At 39.2% G+C, this 24,280-nt stretch overlaps 1 protein-coding gene across 1 annotated transcript in view; it reads left to right on the top strand.

Annotated features, from left to right (window-relative positions):
• Positions 1-24,280, top strand: part of BRWD1 (bromodomain and WD repeat domain containing 1) — a 74,094-nt gene that overhangs the window by 26,915 nt on the left and 22,899 nt on the right. Inside the window, 23 exon segments of the mRNA XM_029046557.2 lie at positions 79-304; positions 2,024-2,209; positions 3,319-3,502; positions 4,120-4,208; positions 4,870-4,965; positions 5,130-5,154; positions 6,157-6,249; positions 6,825-6,840; positions 6,842-7,015; positions 7,848-7,973; positions 8,103-8,210; positions 8,501-8,625; positions 8,767-8,849; positions 12,866-12,977; positions 14,650-14,711; positions 15,504-15,622; positions 15,624-15,660; positions 16,377-16,497; positions 18,761-18,886; positions 20,280-20,355; positions 21,501-21,546; positions 22,132-22,262; positions 23,778-23,930. Of these exon segments, the coding sequence (XP_028902390.1) occupies positions 79-304; positions 2,024-2,209; positions 3,319-3,502; positions 4,120-4,208; positions 4,870-4,965; positions 5,130-5,154; positions 6,157-6,249; positions 6,825-6,840; positions 6,842-7,015; positions 7,848-7,973; positions 8,103-8,210; positions 8,501-8,625; positions 8,767-8,849; positions 12,866-12,977; positions 14,650-14,711; positions 15,504-15,622; positions 15,624-15,660; positions 16,377-16,497; positions 18,761-18,886; positions 20,280-20,355; positions 21,501-21,546; positions 22,132-22,262; positions 23,778-23,930 (2,514 nt within the window).

Raw genomic sequence — 24,280 nt, 5'->3', positions numbered from 1 at the left:
TTATTAGCATGAGTGATTGTTTCTGTCTGTGATTTTGTATAACTTTCAGAATGCCAACATATAAACTTGGTTTTCTAGATCCCTGATCAGATGTTCTTCCACACTGACTACCGCCCATTGATTCGCGATTCAAACAATTATGTCCTGGATGAACAGACCCAGCAAGCACCTCATCTTATGCCCCCACCGTTCTTGGTGGATGTAGATGGAAACCCTCATCCAACTAAGTACCAGAGACTAGTTCCAGGCCGAGAGAATTCTGCAGATGAACATTTGATCCCACAGCTAGGATATGTGGCCACAAGTAAGGAAAGCAAATTTTCATAGTTGAATCAGCACATGTTTTGTCCATTTCCACGTCTCTTCCTCCTCTAGTTCTTCTCTCTCCAACTGGTTGCAGGAAATCATTGTGTATTATCTCTTATTTTCATGATGTGGCAAAATGATTAATGCGGAGTAACATTACTTAATGTATTTAGCATTTAGGCTTGCATATGCATGCAGTAGTATGCCTAATTCCGTAAAACTGATTGTCTTGTTCTTGAGTACTGACTTATAAGGTACGACATTAAACAGAGGAAACACTCCGAAGTTTGCCTATTTCCGCTGATGATGATTTTGTAGCTCTTAAGCTTGTGCCAGGGTATATTTGTAGTGCTGATAAAGTACCACTTCCAGTTTTCCAATTGTATTACTTCTATGTTAAATTCCAACTCAATAAAAGCAACTCTAAGTTTGGCAATTGATTAGCTCAAATTTCTGATTTTGCCTTTCCTTATTTTTCATAAGAAGTTGCTGAAAGATCTCCTCAGTGATCTTTGATGAATTAATTAAAGCATAGACCCCTGGCTCAAGTCTCTTCTTGAATGTGTTTCTGGAAGGCATAAAGGGAACATTGAACAAAGTTTGAGGGAGAAATAGCCAAGAATCATTTTCTCCCTTAGTTACTTGTGACATATTGGCACCTCTGACTTTGTAAACAGAAAGGTTCTTCCTAGCTGACCCAGATTGACAAAGCAGGAAATCAGCACTTACAGACTCCGGCTGCCTGCCATAAAATCTGTGTGACAGTAGCACACAGTGGTGAAGGAAAAGCAAATGGAGGGAACCAATTAGAAATCATTTCATGGTGAATTTTAAATATTAGGCCGGTGACTGTGATGTAACTCAGCTAAAAAGCATCCTTGATCCCAAGGGCGCAATGCTTTTCTCCAAGTCTTAGTGTCTTCACTGTCAAGTGTGGTGCTTGCGAACGAGTGTCGAAGTGTTTTGCCTGAGGTCCCTTCTGGGACTTTAATCCTGACCAGTAAAGTCCCACAGAGAAGGGCTGTCAGGATGGAGAACTGAGCGCTAGTGAATATCATCCGGAGTGCCCTTTTGGGGAAAGTAGTTACTGCTCACAACTTCGGCTGTAGAGCCTTCTTCCAAATATAATAAAACCTCACTAATTCGAATGAAATTTTAGATGGGGGAGGGTAGGCTCAGATTGCAACTACTAGTGACCTAGTGTCTCAACTGCTCTGTTTCCTTTGTATAACTCCCTTTCCATATGCCTAGGACAGGTGGAGTTTCTCCTCTGCTTATGCAAAACTTTTTTTTGTCATTTGCAGTTTCACTGAGCTTTCTTAGCCAAAAAGTAGCAAAAACATTTCCTCATTTTAGATCAAAACCTGTCTTTTTATAATAGAAAAGAAAGGGGTTGAATTATTGCTCCGCGCAGGCAGGGAACAGGTCTACCTACTCTCTTATATTGTACTCTCAATATAGCACAATCTCAGTTGAGCACTCTCAAGTCCTCAATATAATGCTGTACACACAGTTAAATGCTCAGTGAATGCAGTTGATTGATTGAAATTGTCATGAATTCCAAACTGATAAAAACTAAAGTAATGTGCTCCTATTCATTTGGGGGGATGGTAGGAGTGGGATTTTTTTTTTGTTTTTTTGTTTAATCAGGAGACTGCCAATCATCTTTGGTTCTGGGTTCAAAAATTATCACTGGTGTGTCGTATTCATTTCTAAGGTGATGGAGAAGTAGTTGAACAGATCATAAGCCAGCAAACCAATGATCAAGAGGAACAAAGCCCGGAAGCCAGCATTCTTGATGGAATGATAAGACAGTTACAGCAGCAACAGGACCAAAGAATGGGTATAGATCAGGAAGCTGTTTCAAATGGAATTCCAAATGAGGAAGGAACACCAAGAAGAGGTAATTCTGCATGGTGTAAGAGGAGTTGGTCTTTGTAGGATTATTGATTATAGCATTTGCAGTGGTATGACTTGGGACTACTCAAGTAAATCGAAACTTAGTTTAGTGAAATTACAAATTTCTGAATGTTTTGAATACAGGAGTAGGGATGAAAATAAATGAGCAAGAACTTTTTTCTGCAAACACTCAAACTGATAAAAAAAAAAAAAATGCACTTTAGCTGTGTTTTAGTCTAGTGCTAATTTGTGATTACACCTTTACTAATAGTTTAGAGGGTATATGGCCCATGGTCTTTAAACAAAGTGCTGAAGCAGTTTGCCTTGCGGAGAGAATATCATTTATGGCATTCAATATGCACTTACTATGTGGTGAGCCCTGGGATAAATCCAGGATTGAGTCCCTGTCCCACTTGGTCTCAGTATCCTCTTCCCATTTTAGAGATAAGGAAATTGAGGCTCAGATAAGTTTTGTGACTTTTATGGTCACATAGTAGCTAGAGCAGAATTGAGGCTAGAACTGTTTCCCATGAGCTTTCCACCACCCCGCTGCCTCCCTACAATGCAAAGGGGTGGTTTACTGTTCACATCCATGGAGTTGGTGAAACATCTCCATTTGAGGGTCTATCTGTGCTGTATATCCACTTATGGGTTAAAAATTGCACCATTCAATCTCTTATATAGGGATTTAGGTGGTCAAATATTTGAAGTCTGTAGAGTGGAATAATCAGTTAAGCAAATCATTTTAAAAAAGACTGAAGTTATTTTTTTGATGCGTCATGTTAACCAAATCTCTGAGGACTTGTGTCTAGATTTAATTTTAGTCCTTTTCCAGCAGAAGTTCATTAGAATTCAAAATAATCTGTTTTATTCTGGTTTGGAAAAAGATGATTTTTCTAAATTTTTAGTTCAAAAGCCTCCATTTTAACCTAAAAACCCACTCTTATCTTTTAATAAAGCCTCGTCAGTAGAGTTAAGGAAGACCAATTATAAAACTTCATTTCCTATTTAGTTATGCTGCGGCATTTTAAGTTTTCTTCCCCCCCTTACCATCATTTGACTATCACTGATTTTTAGAATGAAAATTTCATTTCTATTAATGTTCTTGTTCAGGATTTAGAAGATTAAGTTTAGAAATTCAGTCCCCCCCAAACATTGGCTTACGCCGCAGTGGGCAAGTTGAAGGCGTTCGCCAGATGCATCAGAATGCTCCACGAAGTCAAATAGCTACAGAACGTGACTTGCAAGCTTGGAAACGAAGAGTGGTTGTACCAGAAGTACCGCCCAGCATTTTCAGGTTGGTCTTGAAAATGATTTGATGACAAGAGTTGGCACACAGTCATACTTTTTATTCACTGAATGGCCTCAATAACTAAATTCTGGAGCTTAGCTAGAATTTGTAACTTCAAAATGTGTAAGTTTTGCACAAAAATAAATTGTCACCTTGGAACTGGTCTTTCAGATGAATTAATCTTTGAAGTGTTTCTTAATTTTGTAATTATTTGGTGTAAGGTTGTTGTGGCAGGGAATGTCTGCTATATTATTTTATACTCTCTAAGCACTTAGTACCAGTGCTCTGCACACACTGTGTGCAATAAATATGATTGATAGTGATGGGTATACGGTTGTATAGTGTCACGTCTTCAAGATGTTGGGAATGTTGTGTACATTAGGGATATGAATGAAAAGGGTATTTCTTGTAATACCTGGATGTAAGAGTAATTTTGGCTAACTTGGAACTGGAAAAATCTAAGAAACTAAAATTGTTTAAATACAGTTTTAAAAAATTCTGTAACTCCTAAGCTTCATCCGTATTAAAGCCGTTTATGTGTGAGCCTAAGCAAATGAATTGTGACTGTACTGCGTAATTAATATTCTTACTTGTGATCTTAACCATATTTTCAAAAACTACAGAAATCTGGAAAACTTAGAATCGAAAAGTGGAGAGGAGAGAAATCTTTATATCAAAGAAAGGAAAAGGAAGCCTACTCAACCAGCACCAAGGTATTAAAGGAAATAATTGAATAGCATTTTTGTGGAAGGAAAGACAGACATGTGATTTCTTTAGAAGTTATATAGTATTAAAGAATAGAAGCTCAGTAAAGTACAGCTACTAATATACTGGAGCCTTCTTGATACCATTCATCATCTTCTTTCCTGTTTTCTGTTAAGGAGATTGTGGGAGATGGGACAGCTTTGGGAACTGCTGGAATTTTTTTAACTACAAAGATGTTGTACAATATTTCCTCTAATTGTGGCACAGAGGCTTTTAACTTTTTAAGTCTGTGTTCTGCTTCCAGTAACCACATCTCCCTCACTCCCCATTAATTCATGTCATTTTTGAGAAAATGGTAGAATTTATTTTCATTTGACTTTAAGGATGGAAATAGGCAAATTTCATTTCAGGTGGGACTGTTATGAGTTGACAGACAACTGAATATAAAAGTTCTGCCATTTCTCAGATCCCTTGAGAAAATACTTCCCAAATCCCCAAAGTAATTTTCCTATAAAAGGTTTATTGGTTTCCAAAAATTTTTAGTTGGGAATCAAAAGTTCTTCTCTTAGAACACTGTGGCAGAATTGTTTTAAATAAATGATGACTTTCAACTTCATATTTGGTGTTAACTGTTGACCGTGGTGCTATTTCTTCTTCTGTATATGTATAGGCTGACTCCGAAGTTTCAGAGGCACGATGCAAACAAAGAATGAAAAGACGTAAATACCCAATTTATGGAACACGGAGAATTTAGAGCCACTTGAGTTCCATCTTGTGAGGAGGAAGATGAATCTGGTTAGCTTAATAAAACCGGTGAGCATTGCAATTTGTCTGGAAACAAGGACAGGTACTAAAATGTTAGAAATAAGTGGAAGTGCTGTTGACTTGAATGGACACTTTTTGCCTCTTATTTGCTTCATTCCTGAAGATGATTCCACAGAAAGTGAACAGCAGTTGGTCTGAAGATAATAATTCCTTCCATACTGTGTCCATGTAAATATTTTCCTGTGCTGAATTGCCTTTTATTTTGCCTTTAGAATGCTTTTTAAAATACTGTAATGAATCGGGCAGCAAAGAGTGATGAGCTGCTAGATATGTAAGCTCCATGAAGGTGCATATCATATTTTCTGTATAACACTCCAAGAGCTTAGTACCAGGGCCTTGTACCAAGTCAGTTCCTCAAGAAATATTACTGGTTAATTTGGATTGGAAAATTGCAGGGCCTGGCTGGCTTTGGACAAAGAACCAGAAGCAGACTTCTTCCTCACGCCTCCTTAAAGGTTTCAGGGCTAAGGTTCATGACTTTTCCTGCTTGGAAGAGATGATAGGATCAGAGTATTGTCATTCTTTAGACTGAGCTTCTTGTGGGCAGGGATCATGGCTACCAACTCTCTGTATTAGTACAGTGCTCTGCTCACAGTAAACACTCATACCCCTGATAATTCCTGGAGCATGTTTGGGGGATTTTCATTTCCACCTGCTGATTGGAATCAAGGTTCAGTGGATGAAATGAACTGTGGTTTGTCCCATTTTAGTCGGGCCAGCAGCCAAGGGGGACCTGAGAAGTACGTCCTATCTCCATTCTCTTGGCATCAGCTTAAACTGGTTCTTCTCAATTAGTGGCATTTATTCAATGCTTCTTGTATGCGGGGCACTGTACTAGAGCTTGTGGCCTGTTTAAAGTGGTATGTCAAAGTGTGGGAAGAGGACAACCTCCAAGGCATTTTAATAAACTTTTGGGATACTTCACAAAAGTAGCCCAGCATACTTTCTTTTATCATACTATGACTTTCATGTAATTTTTTTGCAGGGGTGAGCAGGGAGGGTGGTTGTTTCATGTCATGCGTATTACTTTGCAGTTGAACAAATACTCTGTATTGGATTCTTCAGGCTTTCAGTTTGCTTCCTTAAAGAGTAAGCCACCTTTTTCCTCCCTTCCATCAAAAACAGGAGAGTTCAACGCCAGATCAAAGTGAAGGTTCCTGCTCTTCAGATGAGGAAGAATGGAAAAGTGACCGAAAAAGTGAAAGTGATAGTGATAGTTCCAGGTATGTGCAGATTACATTTTAAAGGATATCACATATTTTAGCCTTACTGTAAGCCTCAGTAAGAAAAAATTCTTTAAAAATCTGATCAAAATTCCAGCTCAGGTCACTTTCATAGTAGCTGAGGGGAAGGAAACATTTTGGTTCTTTAAGATCACTTGTGTCCAAAAACAGTAAATGCATGTAATTTTACTGCAATAGGTGGTTACGTTACTAATAGGGAGATGAGCCTGAAAATAGAATTCAGCTCTGGGCAATTACTTCGCCTTCCAGTTTATTTCATAGTTCTTTCTGCCAATATAAAAAAATCTAATACTTGTAACCAGATAAGATTGTTATGAAAATATGTGAGATTGCTTTAACCATTTTTTTCTTTCATATTATGCCATGGTGGATTTATTTTCTTACTTGCCCATCTAATTGAAATCACTCAGCACATAACTCTCTATAAGAAAAGATGTCCTGAGTGAAATTAATCTTGTATAAATCTGTTTCTTTTTTTGTGTATTTCCGCAGTGAATGTTTTTGATTCTTAGGCTTCATTATGTTAAACTTTTTTCCCCTTTCCTCTAATTCAGTGACACTTCCAATAGATTATTCTGACTGGACAGCTGATGCCAGGAATTAATCTCAGCCTCCTTTACGGACTTCTTCTCGGCGAAGAGCAATTCGATATTGCAGTAGTTCAGAAGATGAAGTATCTGCTGCGAAATCATCTCCTCCAAAGAGAAGACGGAAGCGGAGAAAAAAACGTAAACCTAAGAAGGAGGTACTAAAACTTTTAAAGATTAATTATATCTACCCCTTTTTGTTAAACTTTCTTTAGCTTTCTCCCTCCACTTACCACACACACTTTTTATTTCTTTTGGATTTTTTTTTGAAATTGTTTAGAATATTAAAACAAAACAAACCCACACACCACCTTGCCCTCCTCTTACATAGGTCTTTCCTCTCTAGCTGCAAGTTGCTAGAGTCTTTATATTTAAATGATCTTGGGACTGGGCTAAGCTTTAAATTCCGGGACAACTATTTCCCTAGATATCCAGAAGCTGCAGGTGCTCTCTGATGGAACTATCCCTGGCTCCACTTTTATATTTCAAAACCTGTCAACTTCCCACCCGGACAGTATTTACAACTGTTAATTCCACCTGCTCAGGTTCTATATTTTAGATCCCCAGTGCAGATGATATCCAGCAGGCAAGGAGTTTGTGTCTTAATTTTACTAGAAGAAGTCTTAACTGTATGTACTGAGTACCAAAAAGAAAGCCTTTTTAATAATAATTGCTCCTATAGAGGCACTGGAACATGTAAATTAGGGATACAGGGAGTACATGATTAGTGTATATTGAACTGGGCCCTGGGGGAATAAATTAGGAGAACCTAATGATACCTGCTCACGAGTCTAATTTACCAAAACTAGATTTAGCTCACTAAGGATACATGTAACCACCTAAAATCAATCTCTGCTGATTCCTGAATTAAGCTCTTGGAGAGTAAGTAGAAACAATCTCTGCCCTCAAGGAGCTGACCACCCTTCCAAGTGAAATGTTATTTGACTCATACAGAGCACTTACTTATGGAATTTATCTCTTTCTTAATAGAATTTACAGAGACTCTCTACAGCAGAACTGGCAAATATAGAATTTTTATATGAATTCCATCCTCCTGTGTGGATAACTGATACTACGCTTAGAAAATCTCCATTTGTTCCTCAAATGGGTGATGAGGTGAGATTACCTTTTTAATGTGGAATACTTTGAAACTAAGTATTAAAGCAATAGAGATCATTTCCTACTACCTCTCAAGCACATTTTTCAAGTAGATTTAGTTTGACGACAATTTTTTTTTTTGGGTAGGTAATATATTTTCGGCAGGGTCATGAAGCTTATGTTGAGGCAGTCAGAAGAAACAATATATATGAACTGAACCCCTGTAAAGAACCGTGGAAAAAAATGGATCTTAGGGTAAGATGTAATCATTTTACATTTTAGAATGTTTGGAATTGTCATTTTTGGTTCCATTTTAAAAGGCATTTTTTAAACGGGGATTAGAAAATTTCCTAGCCCTTCAACATATGATTTCAATGGCTCTTGACCTTTATTTTAAAAAGACACTTAAAACAATGTAAAATCTAGTTTTGTAAGGGTGGAGTGGATTTCCAGAGAAATGGCACCATGTATAAGACCCTTCAAGACACTCTTATGTGGTATATAGAACTGATTTTTATATAACTCTTTTAAAACATTTATTCAAGGATCAAGAACTGGTAAAGATAGTTGGATTACGGTATGAGGTTGGTCCCCCTACACTCTGTTGCCTCAAGCTCGCTTTTATCGATCCTGCAACTGGAAAGATTATGGACAAGTCCTTCTCTCTAAAGTATGTAATTCTTTCCTTATAAAATTAGGACCTAAGTACATTTTGTACCAGTTCATATTTTTGGGTGTGGTCGCCAAAAATATTCTAGATGGTGGTATATTCTGTATTAAAGGAACTCAAGACATTTTATTCTTTGTTTAGGTACCATGATATGCCAGACGTTATCGACTTTCTTGTGTTGCGTCAGTTTTATGATGAAGCCCGGCAGAGGAATTGGCAAGCTCGTAAGTTGCCACCTTTTAATTTCTTCAAGTTCTATCGAATTAATTTATCACATGAGCCTAGGTATTAAATCTTATTTTAGGAATTGCAAATTAAACTTAAGCCTTTTCATAGGTGGCATAGGTGTTAGTCTTAAGTGGATACATATTCTGATTTAGCTGATTGTAAAGTAATGGCTCCAGTTTTCTTCTCATAATTTAGATTGTGATTTGTAAAATGGAATTATTTTTGACTCATTTTCTGAGGGTTAGATCACTTGTTTCCATGCACATCCCCCCCCACCCCCCACTTGCTTTACTGTACAAAAAGAGCATCGTGGCTGAAGCCCCAGACTTTTACTTCACATCAGAAGGCTAAAAAATTATTGTCCAAAGAAATCCAGAATACTCTAAATTTTTTCAACCTGTATGCTATCTTTACTAATCTAAATTCAGAAAAGACTGGGCGGAAGAGTTTTTTTAAATAAAAACTTTCTGGTCTAGAAAGCAGCAGTGTGAGGTGAACAACATATTTAAATAGTCACTAAAGTTGGGCCAAGGGGCTGGAAGTGCGTTTCTTAGATTCTTCTTGCAAACAATTTAGGAGTTGCTTTTCCCTAAATTAGAGGTTGAAATGTGTTCAGCTGTGCACGATCCATTTTCTCATTTTTTGTGTATTGCTTATCTCTTTTCTAGTCTTTGTGTAGGTAGAACTTCAACCTAAACAAACCTAATAATTTGATCTAACACCCAAAATGTAATCAGAAAATGAGCAGTCGAGTATCTTTAGTTTCAAGCTATATCCCTTCTAAAATTTTTTTCCTAAGTCAAGGTCAAATTGTGCATTTTCATGAAATATAGACATTTAAAAAGTCTTTTGGCTCATGGGACAGTCCATCATTTTTGGCCTCAAGTCTTGGTCTGTTCTAACTGAAAACATGTATGTCCTGGGCTTTTACCTATTGCATAACTGTCAGTCCTCTATTCTAGCAAATCTTCCCCATTTCTGCAAACAGTTTGGCACTAAGTGGATGGACAATCTGGAGAAACCCCTAATCAGCATCCTTTGAAATGCAAAATTATCCAAGAGCCTGGCTGCTCTTAATATACTATTCTTAACGGTAATGTCCGTACAGGTAATCAGGATTATTCTGGGACTAGAGGTAGAGGAAGTTTTTCTTGAAGGAAAACGTCTGGCCAAAAGGAGAGAAACTGAGGCAGCTGGACTATGTGGGGTTTAACCAGTCACACAGCCAAGTCTCAAAGAACTTTAAGGCTTCCGTCCTCTATGCTTTTGGGAACCCCAACGAGACGTAAGTTAGAAGCTCTCATTTTTATTCTCCCACTGTGTCCATTTTACTTTTTGAAACTACGACTAAGCATGTGGAGACTGTTTCCCAATCTTATATTGCATTTGTTTCCACTCCCTTGAAATTTAAACCGAAACTACCCTCTGTGGTTGAGATTCTTGTACCACATTACTTTTCTGAAGCTTAAAATTCAAATTTTGGATCATTTATTCCCTAAAGGCCAGCTGTCTGGGGTTCAAAAGAAGTGATAGCTGTCATGCACTGTCACCTTGCGGCTTGAGAAAAGTCCTGAGCCATTTTGCTTTCCTGTCGTAATTGGGTAGTTCTCATTTTTTACAATCCCCATCGAAGGGCCTGAGTTATCAAAAATCCAAATGGGTAAATAAGGACCAGGCTAACAGGAATGTGACCAAAGTAGAAGGCACCTTTCCTATGTTGGTTGAAGAACCACTCCTGCCTGATTCTTATCCTTGGTATTGCTCACCTGTCTTGCACCAATTAAAGGAGGTGACAGATATTGAAAGAGTCGTTCTTTCATCCGCTTGAATCTTTTTGATTAAATCTGTGCCTCAGAAGTGGTGACTTCCAAAACTTTCATCACTGTAAAGGTACCATATCATGCATAGTGTGCTGTCCACAGATTTTTTCTTTAGGAGTCACAAAAAGTGTACACTTAGAGCTTTATGATGATAGTGAAGTAGTTTGAATTGACCTAGTGTCAGTACAATAGAAATGTCACCAACCCCCATCTTTCATCATTCCGAAAAGCAGCAAGACCTAGTGGATAGAGCATGGGCCTGGGAGTCAGGACCCGGGTTCTGATCCCAGCTCCACCACTTGCTTGCTGTGTGACCTTGAGCAAGTCACTTAACTTCGTTGGGCTTCAGTTGTAAAATAGGGAATAAGACTGTGAGCCCCTGGTGGGCCATGGACTGGGTCCATTTGGATTAACTTGTCTCTACCCCAGTACTTAGTACATTGTCTGGCAAGGAGTAAGTTCTTAATAAATACAATTAAAATTAGTGGTAGTAATATTTATTAATTGCTTCCTGTGTGCAGAGTACTGAGTACTGGGAAAAAGTTTATAATATTACATCCATTTGTGCCATTTTTTTCTTTCTTTTGGTTTGTAGGTATGATTGGAGATTTTTGACGTAAGGTGTTTGACAATTCTGTAATTAGTTCAGATATTCCATAAAATATAAGTAGAAGTTTCGTTAAGTGTAAAGCTAAAGGATAGCTACGCAGCAGAGTGTGGCTTGGTTTCTGATTATCTAGATTAGCCCTGGAGAGAAACAAGCTTTTTAAGAATCATTATAAGAATATCCATTGAGCTCCTAGTGGGTGCAATGAATGCCCTGGGCACACCCGAAACAAGAGTTGCATTCCCTGCCCGCAACAAGTTAGCATTCTAATGAGGGAGATTGGTATAAATGAACAGTGAACAGAACGATATATAGAAACTAGTATTCTTGTGTGCGCACATATGCTGAAGCAGACCCAGAATTTGGGGATGTTACAGGGATTGAAATTGTATGAGGAATAATTATCCAATTTTTTCCTCCAGGAAGACTATTTGGTGAAAATCTAGGCCAAGCCACCTTGGCACATGATCTCCCTCCCCTGTTCACATTAGTCTGATTTCTGTGCTTTCTCCCACTTTTCCATGAATCGTGGATAAGTAATGCATCTAATTCTGGATGCACAGGATCCAGGAGATCTTTTTATTGTAGTTTTTGACGGCAATTTTTTGAAGTAAAATTGTTTTTGAGGGACGGCTTCTCTCAGTATTCCATGTAGTTGCTCAGAACTGATCATACTCACTAGTAGGTGAAAGTTGTCTCCATAATAGAAAAATCACAGATATTTCAATTCACACTATAAACTCAAGTGAGATATCTGACCCAACGGAAGTTCATTTATTATAGCACTCTAATTACTCATACCTTCTTTCACCTTTTCCTCCACCTCTGTTTTCCAGGGAGAGCAGTTTGAACCATATATCAAAGTTGTTTAGCCAACTTTTTGTCCTGTGCTTAGCTCCTGCAATTGGTTCTTTAATGTTTGATTGCAGTTTGAGTAATCCCACATTTGCGTGTCTGTTTAATCACACTCCATTTATGGCATGATTTGTTCTGACATCTAGTGTCCTGCCTTGAGCAGAGATGCATTTTTCCACTGCTAATTTCAGGTACCAAAAAATTTGGTAACTAGACTAGAGAAAAATACTGCGGAGGAAATAGGCTACATCAAATGTCAAGTTTTTAACAGCATCTTTCCTTTCGGCTGGTCGTACGTATTGCTTGAACATAGGAATGGGTGATGGTGTACTAGTGACGAAGCTTAGGCCCAAACATGCAGTAATATTTACATTTTCTGTTTCAATGAAAATATACCGTTTTAGTGCCTCCCAATATTTGTATATACTCATGACTGAGACCACTATGACTCAGACCCTCTAAGTGACTGCACTATTGTGTAAACATCGCGGTGCCCTCCTTCCTCATTAGATGGTCTCATATGGTTTCAATTTACACTTTGAATGTTTACTTTGTATCCGGTGTTTAGGGAACTCTGATTTGAACTTACAAGTTCAAGATTTTACTCTATCATTTTACCCAGTAATCACAGTATTAGTCCTTTGTGCTTTGCACTTGCCAGTTTCTTCAAAATTTTCAAATGCTGCCTGGTGAGGAGAGTGAATCTAAGAGATGACTGTTTCTGTTGCAGGTGACAGATTTCGGTCCATAATTGATGATGCTTGGTGGTTTGGAACAGTATTAAGTCAAGAGCCGTATCAGCCCCAGTATCCAGATAGTCATTTTCAGTGTTACAGTGTTAAGTATGTACAAATATATATTTTTAAAATTATAATAATTTGAAGTTGACCCCAACAAATGTGGTAGACCTTTAGAATGTAAAACTGTGTTTTAAAATAATCACTAAGCTTAGGCTTGCTGTCAATATAGCAACATATTTTCCTAATATCCTCAAGTGGTACACTGAATTTATTTTTAAACACCTTTTTTCTGAGAATATCCAGGTCCTCCTTCGGTCCTTGAGTCTTTTCTGAAGTATCTCTCTTTCATCCCTTTATAGATATTTAATAGCGATGACTTCCATATAATCACACAGCAGATCACTTAATGAATCTAGATCTCATGGACTTGGTTTCCCTTATTTAGAATATTTAGAATGTGGCCTCATGATAAATCGTTTAATAAAAACATGTCCCATCTCCCCACCAGAGTAACACTTCAATATTGGTTTTCATTATTTGCTTTATATTTGCTTTGGACATTTGATTCTTGAATGAACACTCATTTCTCCTAGAATATATGTTACATTCCTGACAAACCCTGCCATCTGCTCTCCATAGGGCAGCCCACCGAGCAGTTGTTAAGTCATATTGTTGGTAAAGGATATTGAAGAGAAAGTGGCTTTCCATGTATTGAATTCTGTTCCAATTTGTGGCCAAGGTAGAACTTTGTATGACTCTCGGCCCACATCAATCCAGTTGTTTCAGGCTGGTGTACTTTCATTTTAAAATACATCTCTCCCATCATCCTGCTTAATTAGAAACTTTCAATAAAGTCCCCTGGGCAGAAAACTAGTACATTGCCAAACACATCTCTCTCTCCCCAGTGCCCCAAAGAGCACGGTCCCGGGAATCAGAGGACATGGGTCCTAATCTCGGCTCTGTCACCTGTCTGCTGCGTGACCTTGGGCATGTCACTTAACTTCTCTGGGCCTCAGTTACCTTATCTGTAAAATGGGGATTAAGCCTGTGAGCCCCATATGGGACAGGGACTCTGTCCAACCTGATTATCTTGTATCTCCCCCAGTACTTAAAAAAGTGCTTGGCACAGAGAGGGCTTAACAAATACCACAGTTATTATTATTATTACTTTGGGTGGAAATTAAGTCTACCTGGTTGGTGCTCACTCCAGGCCAAGGAAAACATTTGAATGTTCACAAGCCTTCATCTTTCAAAAAAGATTTGTAAGCAGATTACTGGTCTCAAATATAACAACACCCATTAATTTTCAATCGGTAGTACTCGATAGGCACTTCCAGTGGACTGAAAACTGTTGTAAACTCTTTGGAGAGTACAGTAGAAGTAAAAGACACGCTCCTGCCCTTTGTAGCGCTTGCAGTTATCTAACAAGGCGGTCAGGCACACATGGCTATTTACAGATTGGAGGGGAAACAGGTAAGTGAGTAAATAAGTGCTTAACACATTAAGTACATAAGTGCTCCCGCTGACTGAGTACATGCATGCCAAGTGGCTATAAGCAAGATATGGCCGGGGGAGGAGGGAATTGGGGGAATGCCTCCTGGAGGAGATGGGATTAAATTTGAGTTAGAAAAAATAAAATGGTTAATGTATCTGAAGTTGTAACTATCCTATGTTTCTCTCTCATTCTTGCTAGTAAACGATTATTACCGTAAGCCAATATTAGGTTGTACTAAAGTTTAACCATACCCTTTCCTTCGGCCTACTGATTACACAGATGGGACAATACCGAAGTAGAAAAACTTAGCCCATGGGACATGGAGCCAATTCCTGAAAATGGTATGTGGAGAGCCCTTTGAAAACTTTACTCCTCTTGCACCAGCCACTTTGGGCATAGAAAAGGATTAAAAGCAGCCTTGCTTTGGCATAAATATAGAATGTATTATTAATGTGTATCTCAATGACCAAAATTAAAGCAGAATTAATTTTGTAAGCATCAAATTGTAAGCAAAAAACATTAAATCGGTGCGCTAACTTGGTCATCACCCGACATTTTACATTGCTAGTCATTCAGTTTTTCATAAAGCAGCGGTCGTTTTGGTTTGTGTGATTTTCCTTACTTTGGTTTCTGTTGTCAATTGGCTTGTTACTTCCCATGTATGTAGCCTCTTCAAAGATGTAATTTTTTTCAAGACAAAAAGAAGTTTTAGAGCAATGTATATCTAAGTTGATCTGTTTTTTCCACCTTTGGAAGTCTTTTTAAAGTATTAACAAAGATTTTAATATCTGAAAGAACATCTCTGAAAACTAAAAGCTGCATCACCACAGTGATAGCTTACTACATGAAGACCATTGTGTTTGGTGGCTTAAAGAGGTATTTAAAGAAGTATAAGGTCATGGACCTGCCCTTGGAATTTATAATCCAGGAGAAAATAAGGACAAATTCACAAAAATGCACTAGTTTTAATGAAAATAGGTATAAATAAGTTAAATAACAAGAAAATATATGCAGTACTTCAGTCTAATATTTGGAAGATGAGCAGTTTGAAAAAGCAGTGGACATTTAGTAGTCTTAATTATTCTTTTCTGTTCTTCCTTTTTTTCCCCTTTTTGTCACTATGGAATATGTAGTTGATCCGCCCGAAGAATTGGGGGCTAGCATTTCTGTGACTTCAGACGAACTTGAGAAGTTGCTATATAAACCCCAGAAGGGTGAATGGGGACAAAAATCCCGCGATGAAGAATGTGAAACGAATTATTAGTGGTATTGACCAACTTTTGAATCTTGGTAAGAAAGTTTATTCAGAACATTTCGTTGGAAAGGTAAAGGCTGAGTAAGGGGCGTAATGGACACTTGTTAAATCATGAGGGGTCTGGTGTGGACATTGCAAAACAAGTTGCTCTTTACCAAATCCCTCAAATGCTAATTCCTAGGGATATACCTTGAAATTAGAAGTTTCAGAACCAAGAAAAGGTACTTCCACACAGAGGAGGTGGGAAACATCAATATGTTAAAGAATTTGAACTCCTGGGTGTGTTTCATTATGATTGCTAAAGGGAATATAGGGGACACTAGAGAAACAGATTTAAGGTTATTGGGTCTGATTGTAATAAGTTGAAAGCCAATTGCCCCATTGTTTCTCCAAGTACTTGCTTTTTAATTTTATTTTTTTTTGTGATGGTTTCCACCTTGACAGCCAGAACTGGACTAGATAGACCTGTGAGCTAATCCAACAGGTCATTTCTCGTATTATAAGGTAATTTGATAAGATAAAGTCTTTGTATTTTTCCATCTTTTCTCATTAAGTTCCTGTTAAAGCTGATATGGGCCAGATTTCATTTGGACAATTCCAGCTTCCTCTCCTACCCATGCACTTCTGCTGGGCTCGATGTAGCTAGTCAATTTGTTCATCTGGCCATCTCCTTGAAATAATAATTTTAGGGGGAAAAAAACTTGCAACTGGGATTTTGAACTTTGGTGAAATATTTTGTTTTTTCTAACAGATATTGCAGCAGCCTTTGCGGGCCCCGTTGATCTATGCACCTATCCCAAGTACTGTACGGTGGTAGCTTATCCAACGGACCTTTACACAATTCGGATGAGACTCATCAATCGGTTCTACAGGTAAAGCAGGCCAGAAAGAGGATTGTCTCTTTTGCGTATTATTTTTATTAAGCTTCACTTTTCACCCTACCTCTTCGCTCACTGCATTCTGCCCCAGTGAGAGCATGTTGAGCAGGTAGGAGAGAGAGTGAGGGGATGGTGAAGCCAGTAACTCTACAATACAGGCCTGTGTCTAATTCAGTCAGTCGTATTTATTGAGCACTTACTATGTGCAGAGCATTGTACTAAGAGCTTGGGAGAGTCCAATACAAGAGTACACATTTCCCACCTGTATGTTCTTTCCCAGTGCTTATTACAGTGCTCTGCACATAGTAAGCACTTAGTAAATACTATTTCTACTACTTGATGCTTGTGCTTGGTCCTGCTGTTTCAGGAATGAGGATGTTGCTGGTTTGTTGCCGTTCAGACAACAGGCTGTGCAGAGAAGGCTAGGATCCAAGGAGTGGGACCTGAGGAATAAAGGGAAACAGGGATTACTCCCTTATCTCCTTGCTTTTTTTTTTTTTAAGCAAGTTAGGAAGGGGTCAGTCTGGAGCCTCTCCTCCAGGACAGTGGCCCCCCTTCCCCTTCTCCATAGCAAAGGGCACCCCGCCCATTCTGGAACCCCATCCATCTGTCACCAACAGTGCCTAACTCCCTGTCCCCCTTCTCGCACCAACTTTCCCTCTCTTTTTCACCTCAGTCTCAAGATAAATACACTCTCCAGTTCTGCTATAACATGTGTTTTCATTACTGATTTGTGTAGCAGACGCTGGGAGAAAAATGTTTCCCAGTTCTTTACCCTGACTCCGATCTACAAATCGGTACAAGTAGATTTCAGTGTAGGAAAATCCTGGGTTTACGTGTTTTGTCATATAGCACAAGAAGATTTGGCATGAAAACATTCAGAGAGTTCTGCCTTGCTACTCAGTGACATGCAGTTATTCCTTTGATTAGGGACCAGTCATGCTTTTAGGCATCAATTCCTGCAGAATAGAAGACTCTTTCCCATAATCCTCACCTGAGTCTGGGTTTTTGGACAGTTTTGAGAACTGGTCAAGCATTCTCACTTTTCAAATTCCTTCAATTGTTACTTGTGCATGGACTCTTGTTATGAAAGGATAATAAGGGAGATGTTCAATCTTATATTCATGATATTTATGCCTGGGTAATGTAAGAGATTTGAGGTATTGCTGCATCTCTTTGAATCTGAGCGAGATATAAAGCTTTGCAAACCTTCTAGTAGATGAGAGGAGAAGGGAAAATGAAGGACAGAGGCTGGAGAGGGCAAGAAAACATGGACAGGGCAGAGAGATGGCAAGAAATCTGATCAGTGGTATTTACTGAATACCACTCTGTGCAAGAACACTGTACTAAATGCTTGGGAGAATACAACAGAGTTGGTAGGCACATTTCCTGTCCACAACGGGGAACTCACAATCTAGATGGGGAAGACAGAAATTATGGATATGTACGCAAGTGCTTTGAAGCTGAGAGTAGGGAGACTATTACATGCTCAAAGGAAACGAATCCAAGTGCATAGGCAACACAGAAGGAAGAGGAAGCAGAAGCAAGCAGCAACAGCAGAATGAGTAATAATTTTAAGTATGGTACAGGGAGCTACTATGAGTCAGAAGTGACTCGACAACCTAAGACAAGATGTTTGTTAAGCACTTACTATGTGCCAGGCACTGTAGAAAGCTCTGGGTGCATACAATCAAATTGGGTTGGACACAGTCCCTGTTCCACGTGGGGCTCACAGTCTCAATCCCCATTTTACAGATGAGCTAACTGAAGCCCAGAGAAGTAAAGTGGCTTGAAGTGACTGAAATAACACCTCAGTCATAGAGCCCCAGTGGCTATGATGGGGCTAAGTTCAAATTTCCTGTGAGGCTAGGAAGAGAGCCCACAACTTTGATTTATTTAGGAGGTCACTTCATCAGTGATCCTCTTTCCAACTGCCCTGTGAGGCCCCGAAGTTATACCTTGATAGGAGTGTTCCCCATCTTTTCTCTCCCCACTCCCCTCCCCACTCAGTGAAGTTCTCAGTCCCTGGCTCTCCGCTTGTTTCATGAAGGCTGGAGTTAATTCCATTCTTATTGGCATGTGGACCAGGTATTCCCAACACCTGTTCCGCTCTGCTCAGTGGGTTTTTACATTCTAGGTAACATTGCTGCATTCAGATAAAGATCTTTTGCTATTTGTGCTGCTTTTCCTCCTTCACATTCTTGACCTTTTATTTTGCTCATGTTTAAGACCAGTTCATTTCTTTTCTAATTTGCAGGAGGATCTCTGCATTGGTTTGGGAAGTCAGGTATATAGAAAACAACGCCAGAACCTTTAACGAACCTGAGAGTGCAATTGCTAGGTCAGCAAAGAAGATCACGGACCAGCTTTTGAAGTTTATTAAGTATGTACTGTCTTAGTATTAATGTTGTAATATACCTTTCGTTCAGCTGCTGTTTAATTTAGCTCAGTGACTTTTGTACAGGAAATTTTCATTAGTGTGTAGCTTATTGGCATCCAAGTCTCCTTAACAAATTCCCCCAACTCGTGGACCTTTCCCTTGCCTGTTTGCTCATTAATTTTCAGTCCTTTCCAACTTACTCAGTCTTGCCTAGTGACTGGAGAGAAACACAGCACTCCATTGAGCATGTTCTGCTTTCTGGAATTGTGGAACAAAAGTGTGTGTTTATGGGGCAAGGGTGCCTGGGTCCATTTTGTGGGTCTCTTGCCAGAGCCAAAAAAACAGATGCAAGCAGCAGTTTGTAGACTATTGAAACTGTATCTGATTACCCAGAAAAAAATCTCCATAAATGTATTTCTTGTTAAGCTTGCTGATGCTTCTTTGCCATTTGAAAAGTGCAAAAATTGAATTTAGAATGAAGTGAAACTACCAAAGGTAATCTGCCTCTCCATCTCTGATAAGTTTTAAATAATTGGGTTTGTATATTTTAAAATGGATTAAAATTTGCATGAAGGATTTTTATACTTTTCTAAAGTAGCCATTTTTCAATTAGACCAGATGCCCATATAAATATTTCTACAGGGCTACTGCCAATTCAAGAGCTAGCTAAGCTTCTGTCTGTCATGATTGAACTTTATTTCTCCGTGTCCCATGTGATTTGTCTTAAATCAATGAAGAAGGGGATTGAAAGGGCAAAAAAAATGTATTTCATTTATTTTAATTGGCAGGCTTTAGATTAACTACCGAGACCTAAGAAATCATTAACATATAGATTTTTTTTTACCCTCATCACTCTAGTCTCTTTTCCTCATTTTTTCCCATCTTTTCTGCAATTTCTCTTCTCCAGTTTTTTCTTTTCCTCCATTATCCCCAGAAGGCCCCAGAGCCTGTCTTCTCTATTGTTCTCCTTGTCTTCACCAGCCCTCTGCTCCTCTTTCTGTCTCCATGTCCCTTTCTCCTCCACCCCAATTCCAGGCTCTCCGAGGGCTATTCCTACTGCCTACCTCTGGGTGTCTAGGGTGACTTTTTGATTTTAAGTTTCTTTTCACCCAAGGCTGGACACTGACTTATTATTAATGTAACAAAGGAATTATGGTGACGATTCACTCTAATTTGTTTTTCCTAGGTCTGAATTTCCTACCAAGTTAGATACATTATTTTAATATTAAAGGCATTTTCCTTTTGGTTGCACAGATCTTCAAGTAGTGTTTTCCATTTTGAAGTTTCTTTTCAAAACATTTTAGAAAACTTCACAGGCCCATCTGTGCTAAAGCTGAATTAGTATTCTGTATGTGATAGCATGTTCATTGACAAAAATTTCAAAATTGTTTTTCAGCGATCAAAACTGTACTAATATAGCCGAGCTCTGTTGCACTACGGATGATGAGCAAGATATCTTTGCTGCTGATATGGTATGAAGCCTTAATAGTAGTTGTTGCAGTTACTTTAGGAAAACTTGCAGACATCAAACATTGTCACATTTGCTGGAAAAGCATTTTTTAAAAAGGTTTTTAATTAGATGTGGTCATAGCATCAATCAGTGATATTGAGGACTATACTAACTGCTTAAGAGAATACAATAAGAGTTGGTAGACATGTTCCCTTCCCACAGGGTGCTTACAGAGACTAGAGGGAAGCCTAGAGGAAAGAGTGTGGACCTGGGTTTTAATCCTGGTCCTTCCTCCTCTGCTGTGTGACGTTGGTCAAGTCACTTAACTTCTCGGTGCCTCACTTCCATCATCTGTAAAGTGGGGATTCAATACCTGTTCTCCCTCCCACTTAGACTGTGAGCCCCAAGTGGGACAGGGACTGCATCTGACCTGATTTACTTTTATCTACCCCGACACTTAGAGTGCTTAAAAAAGGCCACAGTAATTAAAAAAAAAAATAAAGTTCTGTGGGGTTGAAGGTGGGGTGACTATCAAGTGGTTAAAGGGTACAGTTCCCGGTGCACAGGTGATGCAGGAGGGAGAAGAGAGTAGGGGAAATAAGGGTTTAGTCAGGGAAGTCCTCGTAGAGATGTGATCATCCTTCTCTGCTATTGATCTGTTGCTTGAATTGTCCTCCACCCCAGTGTGCAGTCTGTCATTATGGACTGATTCATCAAAGCGCTTCTCTTTGAGGAAAACCAGCTGTACAAATGAAATATATTCACCACCTCATCCTTGCCCCAGGATGGGTCTACAGTAGTAAAGTAAATCAGCATTCTTTACCATACTTTCAACCATAAATCTTGCCCTTGAACGGTAAGCCTGAACTCTTATGTAAAGAGTTCATGGAATCTAGTTTTTCCTTTTCTCTGTAAATGGTTGTAATGAAGTGCTTTCATCTGTATTCTTGAGTTGATCCAATTATGACATAGGGAGGGTTCAAAAACCACCACTGTCAGTGTTGTGGTGCTCAATTAAAAATTGAGAGGAAGTGAAAGCCAACTTTAATTTTTAATTGTCAGGTCCGGAGTTCTAGCCGCTGGCTTCAAATGATAAATTAGCATAGTTTGTAACTGAGAATTATGTATTCACCTGCATTGTTTAAGGGATATGCTCTGATTTTGTAGGATGACAGTGATCGTCCCAGAACTTCTGGAAGAAAAGTTAAAGTAAGTCAAGCTATTTGTCCACTGCCTATTTGTAATTTATGCTTGACATTTTGTAAAGATCACCTAACTTTAAAATAGTACTTAAAAAAAACAAAACCAATTCCTCATCTTTCTTTTCAGCTTTGATTTGGTCAGTCATGAACTATTTGAAGTTCAGATGTTTGGCAGCCAGAAAAAGGAGATATTTTAAAAATCTCTTGTATGACAATTTCCTAATTGTGCCAAGTTTAGTTAGATGACTTAATCTTCCATTAGTGCTGCTAAACATTTTTTCTTCCCTCCAAGTTCTTGAATCACAATGTCAAAAATAGATTTGTCTCTTTTCAGGTGCTTTAATCAAGTTAAAGCAGAATCAGCCTCTTTAGATGAAGTGGGGCTATTAATCATATTCAGCGTTTACTATGTGCAGAGCACCGTACTAAGCACTTGGAAGAGTACAATATGACAATGTTGATAGACAGCATTTTCTTGATCACTAAGGCAGTCACTAAGTTAGGGAAATGCAGAAGAAAGCATGGGGGACACAATTTACTTGATATATAAAATTTTTTGTTTATAACTTTTTTTTTGGTAGGGTCATCATTGGAAGAAAAGCAACAGTAACGTAACTTCTAATATGAGAATAACTGGAAAAAGCAGTGTAAGGAACTCATGAACTTAATCTTCCAGTGTGAAGATTCTGAGCCATTTAGACAACCTGTTGATTTGGTTGAGTATCCCGTAAGTCCACTGACAATCATTTTTTCCTTTGGTTTTTGTTTGGTGGGAGTAGAGAGAAAAGGTGAGCTTTTGATGCATCTGTTGAATGTACAGTATGCCTCTACAAGGCTTTGTATCTTACAGCCATTTAAGTTCATTATTTCCCCTCTAATATAGGTAAGGTCCATCTTCTCACTCTCCCTGGTATTCCCAACGAGTTCTCGCTAAACCCGAGTTAAAAGGGAAGCCAGGGAGCCGTGCTGCCGAGAGAGGTCTCAGCATTCTTGCTTGCTCATGGCTTTTCAAGGCAGTGACTCTGTATGGATGGTTTGGTTGGGGGAAAGCGTTTCTTGGGTGAAAGGTTTCCCAACCCATCACTGGGAGCAGGGTTACTGCAACCCTGGGAGCAGGAGGGAAAGTTGGATCTGGGAAGGTGAGGTAGGCCAATCTCTCCAGGCACCACTGGGGCCTATGAGTGAGTGGGAGTCCCTGAAAGGGCAGCAGCAGGGATGAGGGGACTAGATCTGGCAGGCTTCCAAATGTCCTCTATCTGACCCCCTCCTCCCTCAGGAGACAGGGCTGGTTGGGGGGCAGTAGTGACAACAAGCAGCAATAATAATAATGTTGGTATTTGTTAAGCGCTTACTATGTGCAGAGCACTGTTCTAAGCACTGGGGTAGATACGGGGTCATCAGGTTGTCCCACGTGAAGCTCACAGTTAATCCCCATTTGACAGATGAGGTAACTGAGGCACAGAGAAGTTAAGTGACTTGCCCACAGTCACACGGCTGACAAGTGGCAGAGCTGGGATTCGAACCCATGACCTCCGACTCCCAAGCCCGGGCTCTTTCCACTGAGCCACGCTGCTTCTCTAAGCCCAGGGAGTCTGCCCATTTGGCACCCTCTCCCTAGAGAGGGGAGGCGGGGAAGAAGCCTGGACTAGTGGGACCAAAGGACAAGCAAATTGGGCCATTTGGCCCCTCTCCCTAAGTAGTGAAGCTGCCATAGAAATGGTAATGGTAAAGGAGAAGGGTTTGGTCTTGACAGTGAGCCTCCCTTTTGTGATTGTCTTCCTTGGACATGGGAGGAAGAATTTTTCCCAGCTTATGGGGGAGGTGGGAACCTTTTTGTTTCTGGGACTTATTAAAAGTAGTGCTGAGGGATGGACTGTCACAACACTGCTGTAGCACACAATCCCTGGGCAGTTTCTCAATTTCTGTACTCTAGCTGCTTGTTGTAAACCCTAAACAAGTCACGGGGTTGCACGTGCCTGATGCAGCTAGTCCTTTGTTCGGAATGAGTTAAATGTTATCTTGCCCTAGGAGCAAAGGGATGGACTAATTGATTTCTTCCCAGGCCTGTTACTCTACACTGTTCATGTCTAATACTTCTCCGCATTGAATGTTTGACCTGATTATCTTGATCTACCCCAATGCCTAGTAAAGTGCTTGACACAACACTATTATTATTCTTATTATTGTTGTAATTTTGTGCTTTTGCATTGCTAAACATGTTTGCCTAACATCTTTTGCCTAGGACTATCGAGACATTATAGATACTCCAATGGACTTTGGAACAGTGAGAGAAACTCTAGAAGCTGGAAATTATGACAGCCCATTGGAGTTGTGCAAAGATATCCGTTTAATATTTAGCAATGCAAAAGCTTATACACCGAACAAAAGGTCAAAGGTAGGTATTGTAAATCTGTACATACAGGTATGTATACATCATACCTGCAGGTCAGCTGGGCCCCATTGATTGGGGTTGTGTGAAGTATCTCTCTAGTGAACAAAAAAATTGGGGGTCAGAGAAGTGAGTCCAGAGCTAATACTTCTAAAAACACTGATAGAAATTCACTATATTCTGGAGAAAAAGGCAGAATGTACTTGTAATGTGAATCGATAGATTATATCTGGCCTAGACACACAACCACATGAGCCTGTTCTGCATAACCGTGCCTGAAGCCCATTTGGACTTCTTTGAGGGAAAGATGTGTATTTTGAAGGACTGTGATTTGACTCCTTTGTTTTTCTTTTCAA

Source organism: Ornithorhynchus anatinus, chromosome 18 (assembly GCF_004115215.2).
Source record: "Ornithorhynchus anatinus isolate Pmale09 chromosome 18, mOrnAna1.pri.v4, whole genome shotgun sequence".
Lineage (NCBI taxonomy): Eukaryota > Metazoa > Chordata > Mammalia > Monotremata > Ornithorhynchidae > Ornithorhynchus > Ornithorhynchus anatinus.
The sequence above is the reverse complement of the archived record's forward strand: the minus strand, read 5'-3'. Positions and strand labels throughout refer to the sequence as shown.